The sequence below is a fragment of the Diabrotica virgifera genome, chromosome 7 (genome assembly GCF_917563875.1).
Source record: "Diabrotica virgifera virgifera chromosome 7, PGI_DIABVI_V3a".
Taxonomy (NCBI): domain Eukaryota; kingdom Metazoa; phylum Arthropoda; class Insecta; order Coleoptera; family Chrysomelidae; genus Diabrotica; species Diabrotica virgifera.
The window spans coordinates 28237506-28256128 of NC_065449.1; the positions used below are offsets into that span (position 1 = coordinate 28237506).

Here is an 18623-nt window from a genome sequence, read left to right on the forward strand (position 1 = left end):
CTACCACACGACCCCTATTCTCATTTAAAAAAATCATTGATTACGTCATCACACCCAGACGGATGACGTCACTAGTATACCATATATGCCACAATATCATAACTTAAAAATAAAAATCGACCTGTTTCAGGATTTTTCCTTAAAGTCGCCGGCTTACGAAATAATGAATTTATTCCTTTCATTTGCACCATACTGTCGCGTCGGTGGAAAATAGTGTCGCGCACGCTTGATTATCAATTAAAAAACAAAGGAGTTTTGAATATTGTATTGCAAAAAGATTGTGCAAAAAATCCGAATCAGAATATTTTTCCTAGCGGATGCGCAGTGGCTTTCTGGACTAAACATAGAATTGTAAAATATTTTGTTCTTATTTTTAAGTATAATGCAACAATAAATATATATAATCAATCAAGGATCATTGAAGACGAAAATATACAAGAAGAAGAAGAAGTAATTGAATGATTTAATGAAAATCGAAGGAGTACAAGAAATAAAAAGAGAGTAAAAAATGCACAGCAACCATTATGTGAAATGGGACTAAATTTAATATCACGCTCCCTGGCCTGTCTTTTTAATTAGCTTGGCAAATATTATAAATTCAATTTATTTTATTTGAAAAAAATTAAGAAAATTATCGAAAAAAAATGTAAAAAATTAAATCAAGGAAAATAGTTGGAAGTGGTTGCCGAATATTTTATTATACTATTTCAAATTAATTTTTAAAAAATGTTGTGTTATAAATTAATTACACTGTCACTTGTCACTTTACGTTTTACGAATTCAGAATAGTTCGTAATTATGATTAGGAATAAGAATTCCTTCTAATAAACCACAACAGTGGTGCATATATCGAGCAGTGTATATCCGTAAATCTGTTAAGAACTTGAACTTTTCACTCTCTTCAACTCGACATAAACAATCACAAAATCATTCGTTTCCCAACCGCTGCCAAAGCTGCATCGTACGCTCGCTACCAGCTGTTCTGCGAGCATGCTCTATGTTTACGCGCTTCAAAACATTTGAACAGGTTTGACAGTCACAGACCAAAACAACACCAAAAAACATTGTGACTTTTTACTTGAGTGATATATTAGTGCTACAAAAGAAAGTAGTTTTTGTATTTGTATCGCCTTTTTTGAAAACGACTTTTCCCTCGAAGTGAATGTGTTTTCGCCTTTTAAGACGCTAAGTGAAAATCGGTAACATGGTTTGTGGATATTGTTGCAATGAAGATGGACGGTTTAGTTGTTGACATTTTTTTGTGATTCGGAATAATGTTAATTGCTACGCCGTACAGGGATTTTGACGTGAGTGATAAGAGCCCTCCGAGGGTAATCTCGGAGGTCAGGAAGAGCTGTGGCAGCTATTATTTTTCACCAACAAACTTCAGGGTTAAAATATCAGGTGAGTCTTATCTTTTCACGAAATTTTAGTCACCTTTCTGTATTCACTACATTCATTTTAATAGAAAGCGTTCTTCTTTACGTGCTATATTAAAATTATCCGACTTTGATATAAGAATTCACCATTCTGTTTTGTGTTCATGGTTGATGTTGATACTTTTATTGTCCACACTTCTGCACCGTACAAAAGTACAGACCAAACAGCACTTAATCATTCTTTGTCTTAGTACTAAACTGAGATGATTATTGCAAATAAATGACTTATTTTCATAAATGTAGTTTTAGTTTTAGTCATTGCTATTGTGTTTTATTTCCATATCTGTATCTAAAATAGTTGATCTGTTATGTTGACAGTTCCCAAATATGTAATTTTGTGAACTTTTTTAACTTGGACTCCATTTAATTGAAGCCCTGTATCTACTAGATGTGGGTTGCGACTAAAGACTATAAATTTGGTTTTGTTTAAGTTTATTTTAATACCCATTTCCTCCCCTACTTCGTGAAAACGATCAAGCAGAATTAACAGAAAAAGCTTATTAAACTTTATTATTAAGTAACTTTCGTTTTTTTGTTTATAACTTTAGGTTTTATAACTTTATAACTTTTTTTATAACTTTAGGTACTCACCGGAGGGACCGCAGACGTTCGGAAACAATTAGCGTCTCTTTGCAAAGACAATGACGTCGACTTTGCAAAGTAACAAGACACTTACTCAACACACACACTACACATTACTCCCCTGACTTAGTGATAAGTTATACAATTACGTGGCTAAAGGTTCTAGTTCTAAACCAAAGCCAGAATCAGAGAAAAAAAACTTTAGGTTTTACTCTAATGTAGGTACCTACTTACTTGTTTATTATTATACCTAAATAAATTATTGTAAATATTTCATGTTGTAAGATAAACATAGATAGATATTAGTGTACAAAAGGTAAATTTAAGTAATTAGATACACATTTTTGGAAATTTTGGGAAAAGTAGTAAACAAAATATTCATCAACATTATAGAAACTACAAACAAACTGTCAAAAATGTGGTAATCTATTAATAGATCGGTTATTTTTAATCTGGGAAAAATGCATCAACAATTATTATTATAAAGTAAACAATACTATAGTCCGTCTCACCTTGACTTTACAGTATAAGGAACATAGGCAATGCAGTCCTTATGAATGTTTTTAGCGCAGTGATGCCGATTTTATCAAAAAGAATTTGTAGTCGAACATTAGAGAGATTAAATTAAAACTGTTTTAGAAAGGCAATCTACATTTTTAGGATTCAAATGCGTAATAACTATAGTATGTCAAATAAATATTAAACGCATATGAATCCTAAAATTGTAGATTGCGTTTCTTCTTCTTCTTCTTCATGTGCCATCTCCTCGACGGAGGTTGGCAATCATCATGGCTATTCTGATCTTAGATGCTGCTGCTCTGAATAGTTCGGTTGATGTGCATCCGTACCATTCCCTCAAGTTACGCAACCACGAGATTCGTCTCCTTCCTACACTTCTCTTGCCCTGGATTTTCCCCTGTATAATCAACTGAAATACCTATGTTGTATCTCTCATTACGCATAACATGCCCCAGGTACTGCAGCTTTCGTGTCTTGATGGTTTCCAATATTTCCAGTCTTTTGTTGACTCTTCTCATGACTTCGTTGTTTGTTATATGCTCGGTCCATGATATATTCAGGATTCTTCTATACACCCACAGTTCAAATGCCTCCAACTTTTTAGTAGTCGATGCGTTAAGTGTCCATGCTTCTATCCCGTAAAGCAGAGTCGAGAAAATATAACATCTTGCCAGCCTAACTCTCAAGTCTAATTTCAGTTCTCTTGCACAAAGTACCTTTCTCATTTTATTGAAGTTTGTTCTTGCTTTCTCTATTCGAACTTTGCGTTTCTAAAACAGTTTTAATCTCTCTAATGTTCGATTACAAATCCTTTTTGATAAAATCGGCATCACAGCGCTAAAACTCTCATAAGGACTGCATTGCCTATGTTCCTCATACTGTAAAATCAATGTGGGACGGACTATAGAAGCAAGTCAGGATTAAAATGATCTCGCTATGAAAAAAAAAGAAAGACTGAATAGACGAAATACTCGAACTAATGGATGAAAGGGTAAAGATCAAAAATAAACGAAACAAAACAAAAAAGATTAAGAATCCACAAAATATACGAATACATCGTCATCTATAAAATAAGATCAAAGTAACGAAAGAGCTGGTTGCTAGTTGAACAAAAAATATAGCTTTACTCGAAACACCACAAAATTAAATGTGACAATATTTTATATGCGAGAAATTACAAGAACTGATAAATAAATAACGAAAATCAATAACAATAACAAAATAAAAGAAATGGAAAGTGATCCAACTCAACAATAACAAATAAAGAAGTGATGTATGACATGACGTATGCCTTTAAAATGATAAAATGTGGAAAGACTTTTGGTCCAGAAAAACTAAACATTGAGCTATTTAAATTAATGAATAAAAAAATAAATATAGATATCATCAATACATCTGTTACTCCAGTGAATAAGTGGTTAAGTCAATTTTGAATAGTTTTCAGGAGACGACTTACAAGTTTTGACAACATGTCATAAATCGATTTTATATGATGGAATGCTAAAATTTACATAAAATTAAGATAGAATACAAACATATTATTGGTCTCATTTTGTAACTTCTAAGTGATTAGGTTAATGAGATATGAGAAGATATGAGACTTAACCATTTATTCACCGTCGACTTACCCAGTTATTCACCCAATATGTTAATTGAAAATAAGTCAATCTATGTATTTTATTTTTTCGGTTTAATGACTTTAAAAAGAATATTTCTTTCTCACAATAAAACACTGAAAAACGTTTGTTTCCTATACTTCCACAAAATTTATTACAACTATGTTATTACTACAGCTGTTTCGGCAAAGTGCCTTTCTCAAGTGATATATTTTCGCATATTTCTTTATTTAAAATTTAACAAAAACAATTTTATAGTTTAATTAAAAAACATTTATTCTGAATTAGGTTGTATATCTTGGTCAGGATCCAATTCCTCCAGCTCAGGATCATTGGCGACATCCTTTTTCGGTTTCAGATTTTGATAAAATGCATGGAATGAAGGATCTATTAAAGGCAATAACGTCAATAAGTCTTTTTTCTTGTGTGTAGCTATCGACACTCATTCCTTGTTAATGTTAGGTAAACAAAAGTAATACAGTTGGACGTCTTCTGTGAGCAAAATTTATTGTTTTAAAAAGATGTTCTTGTTTTAATGAGCATCTAAATGAAATTTGGGCGCCGCTTTTAACATATTGAAGCCATTGGACTAGTTTCCACAGAAACATCTCGCCATCATTATCAACTATTTTAATAATCTTGATAATCTAAGGGTCATGTTTCGTCACAAGTGAATTGAAATCGAAGAAATTATCTTTCAACATCATTACAATTTCAAAGGGATTCTTCTGTTTAGCAATTCTGATTACCTGTACCCAGTCGTTGAGATGGTTTATTTAAATTGTTTTTTTCCTGGCTCTTTCAATAACGGAGTGGTCAGTATCACACTCCCTATGCGTATGACAACTAACCAAAATTTTGTGGTTGATCTTCAGGTTTGCTTTTTGATTAACAAAATTAAGAAACATTAATGCAACGACACTATTTTTAATCTGACCACCACACGTATCTGAATAAAATTTTACTTCGGTTTTTCCTTAAAGCAACTGTGTTAAAAATTATTAAGGCAAATAGCAAGTTGCTTTAGCTGATTCTCTGTTACCATGTCATGCACCGTGAGGTTAAAGCTCCACAGCTGCCTTTTGTGGAAAGAAACTGTGGTTGTAAGGTAAGGGGTAGGCAGGCACTGTTGCAAGTCAAATGCATAAACTTCTTTCGATTGATTTTCTTTAGCAATTACTTTGTCTTGACTTTTCTGCTCATAAGCAAATTGGGCCATGCTATGATGTTCGTCTCTTTCGGCTATTAATTGGATTTTAGTTTCTCCTTCTGAGGACAATTTAATTTGTACATTAAAATTGTCACGTTTGTGACGTGTGCTGCTTTGGTTTTTTAAAATATAAACTTAAATCACGAAAGATTTTAGTGTAAATAGTTAGGCAAGCAGAAGATGCTCGTCCTTCCTCATATAAATCAAACATTTTTAAAATACATAGTCAAATTGGACGGTAAATTTTTTTATTAATTCAATTTCGACAATACTCGTAAGTGGGAAATGACAAAATATATCTGCTTTAGATTGTAAATTAGTCATAAAATGTCGTGATGTAATAACTATAAGTATTATAGTTAACCAGTTATGCACAGTGGCCAGAGTGGGCCAAAAGACGTCAACTCGAGTTAACCTGTTAAGCACAGTAAACGATTATTAGTCATAACTGGGCAGGTCAATTTAACCATTTATTTCCTAAGATGTTATTTTATTAAGTTTTTAGGTAAGTCGACTTAATCTAAATAGTACATCAATTTCAAATATGGACAAAGATACACATACGTATAACTTTGGCTAGAGTCCGCTCACAGCTTAACTACTTATTCACAACATCTGAGAAGTCATTCTTCTGCACCCATTGGTGCACTTAACCCATTTTGGCAAAAAATCGACTTAACCGCTTATTCACTATAGATATCATCAATACATAATATCGTCGCCTTAGTACTATAACTTGATAACTCCAAAATTGACGTTTTTGAGATAACTAGTTCACAAGATGTATTTTATTTACCTCCATATTGTGTAAAAACTTGATAGCTCACTTCAAACGGGTTAAGTATTTATTTATGATTGACGAAAGTTGATAAAACTCAAATGCCACTAATATTCAGTGCTAAAACTTGACAAGATAAGTTATCAAGCTGTTATTTAATCGAAATAATCGTGAATACGACATACACTGAATGCTATAACTAGATAACTCGAGTTATCTAGTTTTAGCACGTGTTTCTCTGAAACCATTGAACTTACCACATAATTGCTATCTGTTTATTCGGTTCATTTTAATGCAAGAATTCGAGAATTGTTAGCAGATCTGGCAACCCCCATGGCAGAGGGCTAATTTTCAACAAAATAATGTTTAAAATATTAGTTGTGTTAAAAAGTTCACTTATATGCGACCTAGCACAACATGCAACATTACCAAATGTTAACATTATGGTAGTGCTAAAACTTGATAACTTTAATTTTTCATGTTTTTTTCCATATTGGAAAACAAATTTACACAATATTCCTAAATAGATCAGTTGCCAAAAAGTTAAGGAACAGTATTTTAGAGCCGCAGAGTGAATTTCGTATTTACCAACATCATGGTAGCAGCACAAATATCTTTAAAATCTTTAAACTCGTTTATCTCAAAACGACTAATTTCGAGTTATCAAGTTATAGTATTAAGGCGACGATATTATATAATTTATATTTACCTGAAGACTGCTTAGTCTTTCTGGCTATTTCCTTCCATTCAGATATCCTTTATGTCTTACTCGTCGATTCTCTTACATTAATCGATCTCAACTCATCCTACAGATCGTCCAAATATCTGGTAATAGGTAAATCCTTCTTCTGCCTGTTGGTTTCCATTTCACAATTTTCCTAGTTGCTATTGCGTCTAGGTATATTGCTAAACCTCTGAACATGTCCCAGGAGCATAATTTGCTCTTTGGTATATGTATAATATAATGCCAACTTCTCATTGCCCGGCATTTTATTTTCTATCCATATTAGCGTTATCAGATGAATTCTTCTTCACATAAACCTCTTATAGCTCAGATAGTAGATAGAAGATATATGCCTCTATAGTCTTTGTAAAATAACCAACGAGGAAGTGGCTCAAGCGCTTCAAAAAATAAAGAAAGGAAAAGCGGTAGGACCAGATGATATTCCTGGGGAAGTATGGAGAGCATTGGGAGAGACAGGAACAAGGTGGCTAGCAGGTCTATTTAATAGAATTATGGAAGTTGGACAAATGCCAGACGAATGGAGAAGCAGTATACTGGTACCTGTTTACAAAAACAAGGGAGATATACAACAATGTACAAACTACAGGGCTATAAAACTGCTTAGCCACACCATGAAAATATGGGAAAGAGTAATTGATAGACGGATACGTGAAGAAACCGAAATATCCGAGAATCAATTTGGCTTTATGCAGGGTAGATCAACAACAGATGCAGTTTTCATTATAAGGCAGTTGATGGAAAAATACAGGAGTAAAGAAACAAACGCTCATATGGTATTCATTGATCTTGAGAAAGCATATGATAGAGTTCCTCGAGAGATTCTGTGGTGGGCACTCAATAAGAAAGGAGTCCCTGGTGAATATGTAAAGATTGTGAGGGATATGTATGAGGGAGTAACGACTAGTGTTAGGACAGGTGTGGGAGAGACTGATAAATTTCATGTGAAAGTAGGATTGCATCAAGGTTCTGTGCTTAGTCCGTATTTATTCTCATTAGTTTTGGACCAGATAACAGCGAAAATACAGGGTAACATTCCATGGTGCTTAATGTATGCTGATGATGTCGTGTTAGTAGGAAATAGTGAAAGAGACTTAGAACAAAAACTGGAACAGTGGAGACAAGCTCTGGAGGAAAAAGGTTTAAAACTTAGTAGGACAAAAACAGAGTATTTGGAATGTTCATTTAAAGATGGAGCTACTACAAATAAAATGGTATCTTTGGATGGTGAAATGATTGTAAAAAGCAATAGTTTTAAGTACCTAGGATCGGTATTACAGAGTAATGGAGAAATAGATGGAGATGCATGCAGTAGAATTAGGGCTGGATGGATGAAGTGGAAAGAAGCGAGTGGTGTGTTGTGTGACAGAAAAATTCCAATGAAGCTGAAGGGAAAATTCTATAAAACAGCCATAAGACCAGCTATGATGTACGGAACTGAATGTTGGGCAGTGAAAAAGAAAGAGGAACAGCGAATGCATGTGGCGGAAATGAGAATGCTTAGATGGATGAGTGGAGTGACAAAGAAGGATAAAATTAGAAATGAGTATATTAGGGGAAGTCTAGGTGTGGCACCAATTGATGCCAAAATGAGAGAGCATAGGTTAAGATGGTTTGGTCATGTTCAACGTCGAGACGTTAACCACCCAATACGAAGAATAGCTGAAGTGCAGATTCCTGGAAGGAGTAGGAGAGGAAGACCAAAGAAGAGCTGGGGGGAGACGATAAGGCAGGACATGTTGGTAAAGGGGATTAACATTGATATGGCCCAAGATAGAATTGTGTGGAGAAATGCAATTAGGGAGGCCGACCCCGCATAGGGATAAGGCAAAGAGAATGATGATGAGTCTTTGTAGGCGAGTGTCTCCTTTTTTGTGGATTGGGCATATAATTGTTCTGGAGTAATTTCTTTTATTTCAAACGTCTGTTATTAGCTTGTTATTAGTTTATGAAGTTTATCTATCAGTTACATTGTGCGTCCTCCAATTTTGATAATTTCAGCTGGGATATTGTCTTCAGTGCCTTAATGGCATCCAAAATTTTTTGTGTTGTGGGTGGGTATGTATGTTCCGGACCCTGGAAATGCAGTTTTTCAGCCTGCTTTTATTGCTGCATCATCCCTGTAGTCTTTCGTCATTTTTAAAAAGATTATTGCCTTGTTTTTATCGCTATTTGAGTTGTTTCGGAAATTTATATGCTCCTCAAATGTCACCCTGATTGAAATCTTCCCCCATTCTTAGTGTTTGGCCATTTTATATCTCCTCTTCTTTCTTCTACATATTTTGTCTGCCTTTCTTCGTTCTTCTTCATATTTTTCGCGTCTTTCTCGTCTTCTTCTTTGAGTATACTGCACTTTGAGTATATTGAACTGTAAAATAATCTACAGATGCATCTTGGTTGGACGCTATGTGTTGGTTTAAACTGCGTACAGCCCCTTTAACTCTTTTTTGTCTGCCAGGTCTAAATAGTTACTTATATATTTATGTACATAGGTATTTGACAATTTACTATTATGTTTATAAAAGATTTATAAATGTGAATGAACTGTTTTCACGTATGAATGTTCTTTTGAAACATCTACTCATTTAATTATATATCTATATCTGTATTAAATTATATATACATTAAAAAACCTAATAATTATTCCTTTCGTATAATAGAGAACTGACATCTGTGAATATATACATACATCGGTACAATTATAAGGTTGAAACAAAAAATTAATAGTTATTGCATGACTACTTTATTTAATAAAAAAATACATACACAAAAAACAGAATTTTATTTATATTATACTCTTGAATGTTGAATATGAATGGATGTAAGATACTTAGTATATAAACGTATTCAATATAACCATTGAGGATACTTTGACTTCAGAAAACTGGTAATAGAATAAAGAAATAAGCAAAGATAAGCAGAGAAATATGGGTAAAATTCAATTGTGATAAAACCAAATTCATGACAAATCAAAAGATCTTATAGTTACAGTAGCTAAAAAATCATAAAACAAATAACAGATTGCTGCGAAAAAATCACTTAATTTTTTAGATTTGGCCATATATAAAAGAGTACAAGCAAAGAAGCGCTAAATAAAATAAATAAGACGATCACAAAGGCAATAAGAAACGATAAAAGAAACTACAAAGTAGAAAAAACTAAACAACCAATAGAGCAAAACGAGGACATGAAAGTTTTGAGGAGCGTGCAAAAGGAAGTTAACAAAACAACTGAAATATTAACAATAGTCGAAGAGTTGTACAATTCTACACAGAGCTAACTCCAATTACAGTGAGGTGTTAAACCAAGGATAAGATTTAATGTCCGATATAACAAAATCAGAAATCAAAGAGGCCCTGAAGAAGATGAAAAATAATCGAACCCAGGCGAAAATGGAATGGTACCTACGATTAAAATACTTAGCAATATCTACATTCAAATTTAGAGAATTGCAGACTGATTAGCCTGAAAAAGTTACCGAACTAATGACCATCTAGAATGCATGAAAACTCTCCAGAGAAAGTAGTGGAATACAACAAACCTCTAGTGCTTATATTTATCGATTTTCACAATGCCTTTGATACAGTTGAGCTAAGTAAAATACTACAGACGCTTAAAGAATGCAGACTAACTAGATTATAGGTATAGGCATACACAATATTATTGTACAATATACAATCATGTTGCCTATAGGCAACAATCACTAAATTACATACTAATAGTAATCGCATAAAAATTGAGGGGGTAGGGTTAGACAAGGATACCACCTAAACTGTTGAATACGATGCTGGAACATGCTTGAAAGAATTTGGATTGGCTGACAAAGGGAATAAAAATAGATGGAGAATATCTAAACTTACGTTTCGCCTATGATATAGTCATAACAGTTAAGGATCTAGGAATGGCAAGAGAGATGGTACAGGAACTCGTTGTGGCTGCAGAGAATGTAGTTTTAAATATAAACATCTCGAAAACAAAAATAATGACAAATTTTGTATATAATGGTACAAATAGGGCACGAAGCATGGTATTGGCATGGATAATCAGATACATGAACTGAAGAGAAGAATCGGTCTTGGATGGGCAGCTTATGGAAAACTGACAGAAACTTTTAAAAGTGAATTTCATTGATAGTACCTACATATTATTATTCTGCCTTTGTAATAGGTAACTCACCAAATCTTCTTTTAAACTGATTTTATTGCCGTTTTCTTCTTTAAAATAGACTAGACGCCACTAGAGTCACTAGATGGCTTTCTGTATTCAATATTGTTTGGAAACCTAAGGAGAGACCGAATTGTAACTTTTTAAGCGATCACCTCACGTACAAAAAGGATTTTTCTCTCGTCTTGCTGACCGTCGTAGTCTTTTTGTCTAAAAAAAGATATTAATAACACTTCTGGATTACATACAAATGCGTCGTAAAGTGTCGTCGTCCTGACTATTGAAAACGATACCTGCCTTGTAACGTATATTTACCGAAGATCATTATATTACAACACAATAGTATCTTAACATATTCATCATTTAATTCTCTGAGCACGTGTGTGTTGAGTTGAGAGACATCTGCGGATTCTTTTATTCTTCTTCTTGAGAATTTACATACAGGGTGGTTTCGCACTTGTTGATTTATTGCGATTTACATGCGTTTGTTAAGGTGGTGCATAATGCAATTGTTGACTAATGAATCGATTCACTGGAAGTTGCAAGAATGGTTTGTCATACTCATATATTTATTCGTTTACATTAGAAGGATATTGCCACTACCACTCGAAAATACAAATATAAAGAAAGTTTTTCAACCTAATAAAATATTTAATAAATATTTTAAAAGATATTTAATTGAAAAACTTATTGGACCATTTTCCTGGTGACACCTCCATGGCTCCTAAAAATTGCAAGCCAGATGGATGCTGCAGTGAAGACAAGAGGGAATTCTAAAAAGTTGCAATTCACAACCCCGTCGCAAATTTTACCAAGCTGTAGACGGAGTTGTGAATTGCAAATTTTTAGAATTCCCTCTTGTCTTCACTGCAGCATCCATCTGGCTTGCAATTTTTAGAAGCCATGGAGGTGTCACCAGGAAAATAGCCCAATAAGTTTTTCAATTAAATATCTTCTAAAATATTTATTAAATATTTTATTAGGTTGAAAAACTTTGACTTTCATTTAGCAGATGTCGCTAGGCACCTACTCCATAACGTCAGTTGCAATGCGAGCACGACTCTCGGTAGTTTGTCACTTGGGGTAGAGAACAGCAAACCTACGCCTCTCTGATGATGCTTCCAACAGGCAACAAAGCGAAAATCGTCGATTAAGAGTGCTGGTTTGCGCTCTCTGTACTAAGTGAAAAATAATACAGTTTTGCCTTCGCATTGTAACTGAATAAAAATGGTATAAATTTTTACAAATATAAAGCTTTGGATATTTGTAAGTAAAAAATTAAAAAGGGATCATAAAAGTTAAATCAGAGGGGGACCAAAGGGAGTAAATTTGAAATAAATATAGTATTGAAAAAAAATACAAAGAATAATGAAGTACAATTCGACAAATGAGACCTGGCGGCTGACCTTGCCTGAAAATACACAGCGATAAATGCACAATACGGCAAGGTCACGCGCCAGGTCTCGCTTGTCCAATTGTACCTACGTGGAAAAGACCAAAAGAAGCTTCAAAACGTTAACAAATTTTGATTTTAAATTACTCTTTTTATTATACACCGGTATTTTTAGGCGTTAACACCCTTTCGGTAGGGATCTATGGGGAGTATCACCGAGCCGCAAGCCCTTATCCCTTGCCGTACTGCTCCCTCATAGGCCGATCAGACGCCCGTATATTCCAGTCTAAGCGCCAGATTCATATTAGAATTTTATACTGACGCGTTAGCCTTTTTTGTTTTCCGATGACCTGGCTGGGCTCGAACTCACATACCCCACGGCGAAGCCGCTAGTCCCACTGAGCTGTCCGATCGATACTTTTTTTATTTATGATCCAATTTTCATAAATTGTTGGGGGGGGGGGGGGGAGAAAAGAGATAGATAAAAGAAAAATGAAGGATAGCAAAGCGATAGGGTCACTAAATTCAATACTGAAAGCAAAAAATGTGTCAAGAACAACTAAACTGCTAATCTACGAGGCACTAATCAGACCCACAGTGATGTATGCCACCGAAACGTGGATTATTATGAACCAGCATGAAGAAAAGAAAGATCTGGTAAAGACAGGTGCTTAGAAAATTATTCTGAGGGGTACAGACGGCAGAGAAGACGACGAAAACCATTAATTAAATGCGTTCATTGATGTATTCTGCCCATCATTGCACTTTCTCATTCGCCTGTGTATATTTACGTTATAGTAATATTGTGTATATCCAGAAGTGCACCAGTGAGATTTTCTTTTCTTAGTCCTGCCATTTTTTAACTTTCTTATGTACATGACAGAGATCGTATCTTTTTTAATACCCTTTTTTATCTCAAACCTCTTCTTCTTTATGTGCCTCATCCTTTAAGGACATTGGCGATCATCATGGCCCATTTAATCCTGTCTGCAACGGTTCTGAAGAGTTCTATTGTTGTTTTTACATTCCACTACTTAAAATTTTTCAACCAGGACATGCGTAGTTTCCCCGGTCCTCTTTTTCTTTTCACTTTCCCTTGTATAACTAATCGCATCAATATGTGACCAAAGTAGCTCATTTTTCTTTCCTTCATAGTGTTGAGCATTTCTTTTTTTTTTATTTTCATCGTTCTTAATATTTCCGTGTTTTTTACGTGTTGTGTCCATGATATTTTCCACATTCTTCGATAACACCACATCTCAAAGCTGGTAAGTATTTTTTCAGTTGCGTCCGTCCAGGCTTTAACTCCATATAAAAGGACATAGAATACATAACATTTCAGACTATAGTCTATAAATATTTATTCCCTACATCCTATAGATCTACTGATCTACAGCACAATTAGAAGCGTTTTTTCTACTCCCGTCATTATTTCTACGAGATCACTAATTGAATTTCCGTCTTGCCTTTCATATAACTACAGTGAATTTGGTAACTTTTTCCCATCTTATTAACTTCTTGATAGAATATAGAATCACCTCACTTCTTTGTTTTTGAACTTTTAATAATGGTCTGAATCGATTTCAGCTCCTCTTATACATCTTATCCTTTGCAGTGACGGATCTAGACATTTGCCTTGAGAGGGGAAATTTGCCAAAGGGGAAACTTCCAATGAAACACCAATCAAAAGACATAAAAAAGATAAACTTAAACTTCATAAAATATATAAATGATAACTGTGGTTTAAGTTGCATGTCAGCTAAAAAAACATAATATATTTTTATGTTTCAACAATTTTGTTTCTTTAATTTTATACCTTGTTAGGGGGGGACATTTCCCCATTTTCCCTCCCCGTAGATCCGCCACTGATCTTTTGAATGGTAATGTGATTGTTGTATGCAAATATTAAAATAAAATAAAACAGAAGAACATACTACAAAATAATTCATCTTGTGCTTATTGTATGTATTTATGTATGTGGTAGTTGGTAGTAAACGAACACAAAAAAATCTTGACCGGTTTTGTATCCCGTATTCTGTTTTTATCCTTTTTTATTATTACACAATAGATAGTTTTTATATTATATTCAACTGTACAAATTTACCCCCAGCACCTTTTCCAGTTCGACTATAAAAAACAGGAGTTGACACCTATTGTCATAGTACCTGCTACCTGGTAGTAATCCGCTTATTTACAGTCGGAAAAATGAAAGAATACCCATGAACGAACATATTATTATAAAACACGCTGTATTTTCCTGTCACCGTGTCACAAAGAAAATTGTCCAGTGGAAATACATGTAACAATAATTGTTAGTACATGTACTTGCGCTGGCCAATTTTTTGTGTGACACAAACAAAGATTTCAAAGATACCCACAAAAAGAAGGGAGTAAAATTATCATTGTGGATTCGGATTGTAGCCTCATAGGGTCTGACTAATACCAAATGTTTATCCTCGAACTGATAAGATAAATTTGATTCTTGTAATTTGTCTTAGATGAATCAATCAGTGCTTATAGTCCAGGGAAATGTTTTTGAAGTTATACTTCTTTAGGCGCGTTTGGGAGTACAGTAGAACCCCGATTATCCGTGCTCCTCGGGACCGGACGTAGGCACGGATAATTGAAAAGCACGGATAATCTGAACATGTATTTCTTATGTACAATACATATGTACGTATACACATACATATGTATATACCTACCATAAAAGATAACAGAAAAAATAATTCTTTCATTATGAGTCTCTCTTTCGGCGTATAGAGTTTCCGTCGAGTGATCTACGATGACGCTATTAAAATTCAATTTGAATAATAGAAAATCATAGCACGGATAATCCGCAGCACGGATAATCCGCACCCTGATAATCGGGGTTCTACTGTAAATGTATATGTGCGCAAATTCACCAAAATCTTGGTGCTACGCGCAGATGAAACGTTATACATTTGCTCTGACTGGGTATTACAACGACCTGTCAAAAATTGTTCAATATGGCGGCTATGGGTAAACAAATGTTGTGTAAATACTAGTTTTTATTGTTGTCAGGACAGAGACAAAAAAATACTATAAGCAACATTCATTGTAAAAGCAACAGATACTTAATTGTAAAAAATGTTTTAGTATTGTAATAAAAAATTACATACCTATTTGGAAAATGTAAAATGTACCTAGTAGGTAATGCTTCGATTAACATAATTTGATTACCAACAAAATTTCTACCAATCTTCATCTAATATGTATATTGTTTTCTTACTACATGTTTTGCTGTATTTTAATACATATTTTAATTCCACAGAAATCAAACTAATTTGGTTAAATTCATACAATAAGCAACTGTCAAAAAGTTTAAAACGTTCAGTTGGTGTGTCTTCCCGTATCAATGGTGTGTCTAAGTAGCTAAATGTTAACCTGCCTTGATTTACAACCTAGAGACTCTAATATACACGGGTTCGATCCCCAATGCAAACCTTTATTTTTTTATACATTTTATGATAGTTCTTAAGTAGGTATATTTATTATATAAATTTTTTTTTCAAAAAATACGTATTTAGTTAAAATTTTTGCCAACAATAATTGTTCAGAAATCATTTCTTTGTGGCATTTTTCAATGTGTTTTATTCTTTTATTTTTTAATTTTTGGTATTGTTTTAATAAAAATTTTTCGAAAGTAGTATGTATTAAAATTAGTTTAATATTTGAATAAAATATAAATAAACTGTTTAAAGTATATTGATTTCGTTGAAATCATATAATAGAAGTATAACTTCTAAGTGCGTACAAAGTACACACACATTCTTTTTTTTTTTTCAGGACTTTACTACATTGCTAAATTAATGTCTATCAAATCAAGTGTTCAAAATGCCCCCCTTTGTTAATTTGACACTATCCTAATCGGTGGTAGAATGCGTCTATTTTACATTTCTTCATGTTCCTATTGGCTCCGTGCGTCTCCCCTCTACTTACAGTCACGTGACACGCTGTCAGATTTTGTCAGGACGTTTTAACATTGAGTCTTATGGGATTATTTTGTTAAACTTGAATATTTTATTTTGTAGTGATAATAACCGAATACAATTGTTAGAATTCATTCGTTATTAATTTATAATGTAATTTATAGTGCAACAAAAATATTTTCTTTTTCGTTAATAAAGATTTATTGACATAAACTGCGATAGTGAGGTTATGTATACAAAATCAAACTGATAATCAATATTGGAAATAGAAAAATTTATATCAGATTGAGTGCGTTTTTATTTTCTGTTTATATTAATACATAATATCACTAGCGTGACACGGCATTTTTTTAAATGTCTCATTTAAACATACACAAAGCGTCCTGATAAAATTTCAATAAACCGCCACCATGAGCAGGTCGGTCAATTTTGCTTTGACACTTTGTTAACGCTCAGAGCGAATAGAAATTAATATGAATTCATCTAGGGGGCATAAAAGGCTGAACATCTAGTCTAATTATGCCTGCATAAAATTTTAAATTCGAAAAAATGCTATAAATCACAACAGAACATAATTTAAAACATAAAGAAAACATATAAAAGAAAGTTTTTTTTGTCTTTCGTTTGGCCCCTAAAGACGATTAAAATCGAGAGAAAATTCAAATTATAGTAAGCAGCCCAAAACGCGCCCTCATTGGTCGTGACGTCATATCATTATAGTATTTGAAGTCCGCACCATTAATTCATTAGGTTTGGCATTCGCTCTGACACTCAGTTTTATAAATATTTTGATAGTTCTTTCCTTTCCTTCAAAAACCGTATCAAACTCCAATCTCAACAAACTGGTATATTATTACAATGACATACAATAAATGTCATTATAAAATATAATGATGTGATGCCACAAGTGTTCGCGCACTTTTTGGGTACCTAGTTTGAAATGGATTAAATCTACAGAAGATTGTAAATTTGTACTTGTAAGTTATTATGAGTTTTTGAGGCGTTGAATTTTGGATACCTTATTTTTAAACAAAACTCAATATTATTATGTAATAAAAAATGTGCAAGTTCCCTATTTAATCCATATGTTCTTTCAAAAGTTATGCCTATGTCTACATTTATGTCTATCTATAAACGCTGCGCTATTTTTGTGATTAGAATCCCCAATTAATGCAATTCATTCATTAAAAATTTCTGTAATTTAGAGATAGCCTACTAAAAAATTTAAACAAAAATTCCTCATGTTGCTCATTAAAGTTATTACTAATGATTGCTGTTTATGTTTTTATTGAGATTAGAGCAATAAATAGAACAATTATTCAAGACACTTATAATAACAACAGTGTAAACTAATGATCTCAATAATATGATAAGAAGCTTGCTGCTAAGTCATGTGAATAAAGAACTTTGAATTATTCTGGAAAACATTAACATTACGTTTATCTAAGCGAGTATTTTCTTATGATTAAGGAAAAGGTATAAGTGAATCTGGTACTATTTATCTTGAGATTTGCTTGTGGTTTAAGAACCATGAAAGAATCAACTGAAGTAATCAGGCAAAAAAGTACATATAAGAGGCTATATCAGTCTATCCCTTATCTATACAATGGACATTGAGGTTTTAAATATAAACAAAAAGACAAAGATTGAAACCACCAAACTAGAATTGGACATTAATAGAGAAATGAGAAGTCCCAGATCTAAACCATAAATCTTAAAATTCTCTTGGAACCACTTTCTGGTAACATCTTTAATCTCTGCCTTTTACCATTTATAAAGCAAGGATACGACGAATAAAGAAGACGAAAGGGACTCTACAATATGCAGTTACATTCCATCTTAGTCTAAGATCCGAATAGGAGGTCGAAATGTACTCATCTGCTTGCCGGATGAAACATTTTTTTTATTAACTTTCATACAGAGACAAACACGACCAGCATGGGTTGCCTATCAAAATCTTGTCATAGATTTCCTTAAGAGGTGGCCATAGGGGTTGAAATCAACATTTCCATCACATTTTTGTGATTTTTTTTTTGAAAGTATGATAAAATTATTTTATTTTTAAATTAAATAAGCGTATTCAGTATAATTCAAAGAATACTCAATAAAAAATTCAAGGAAAAATATTGAAAAATAAGCCAACGGTGGCAAATTTTTAAACACACCTCGAAAAAAAAATTGATTTTGCGGTGGACATCCGAACTTATCATTGCATAATGGTAAACAA

At 33.3% G+C, this 18623-nt stretch overlaps 1 protein-coding gene across 1 annotated transcript in view; it reads left to right on the forward strand.

Moving 5' to 3' along the window:
• Positions 1–922: 922 nt before the first annotated feature.
• The window catches only part of LOC114330606 (uncharacterized), a 311012-nt gene continuing 293311 nt past the window's right edge, over positions 923–18623 (forward strand). Inside the window, exon 1 of the mRNA XM_028280011.2 lies at positions 923–1404. Within this exon, the coding sequence (XP_028135812.1) occupies positions 1275–1404 (130 nt within the window). The 5' untranslated portion in view covers positions 923–1274. The remainder of the gene's footprint in view (positions 1405–18623) is intronic.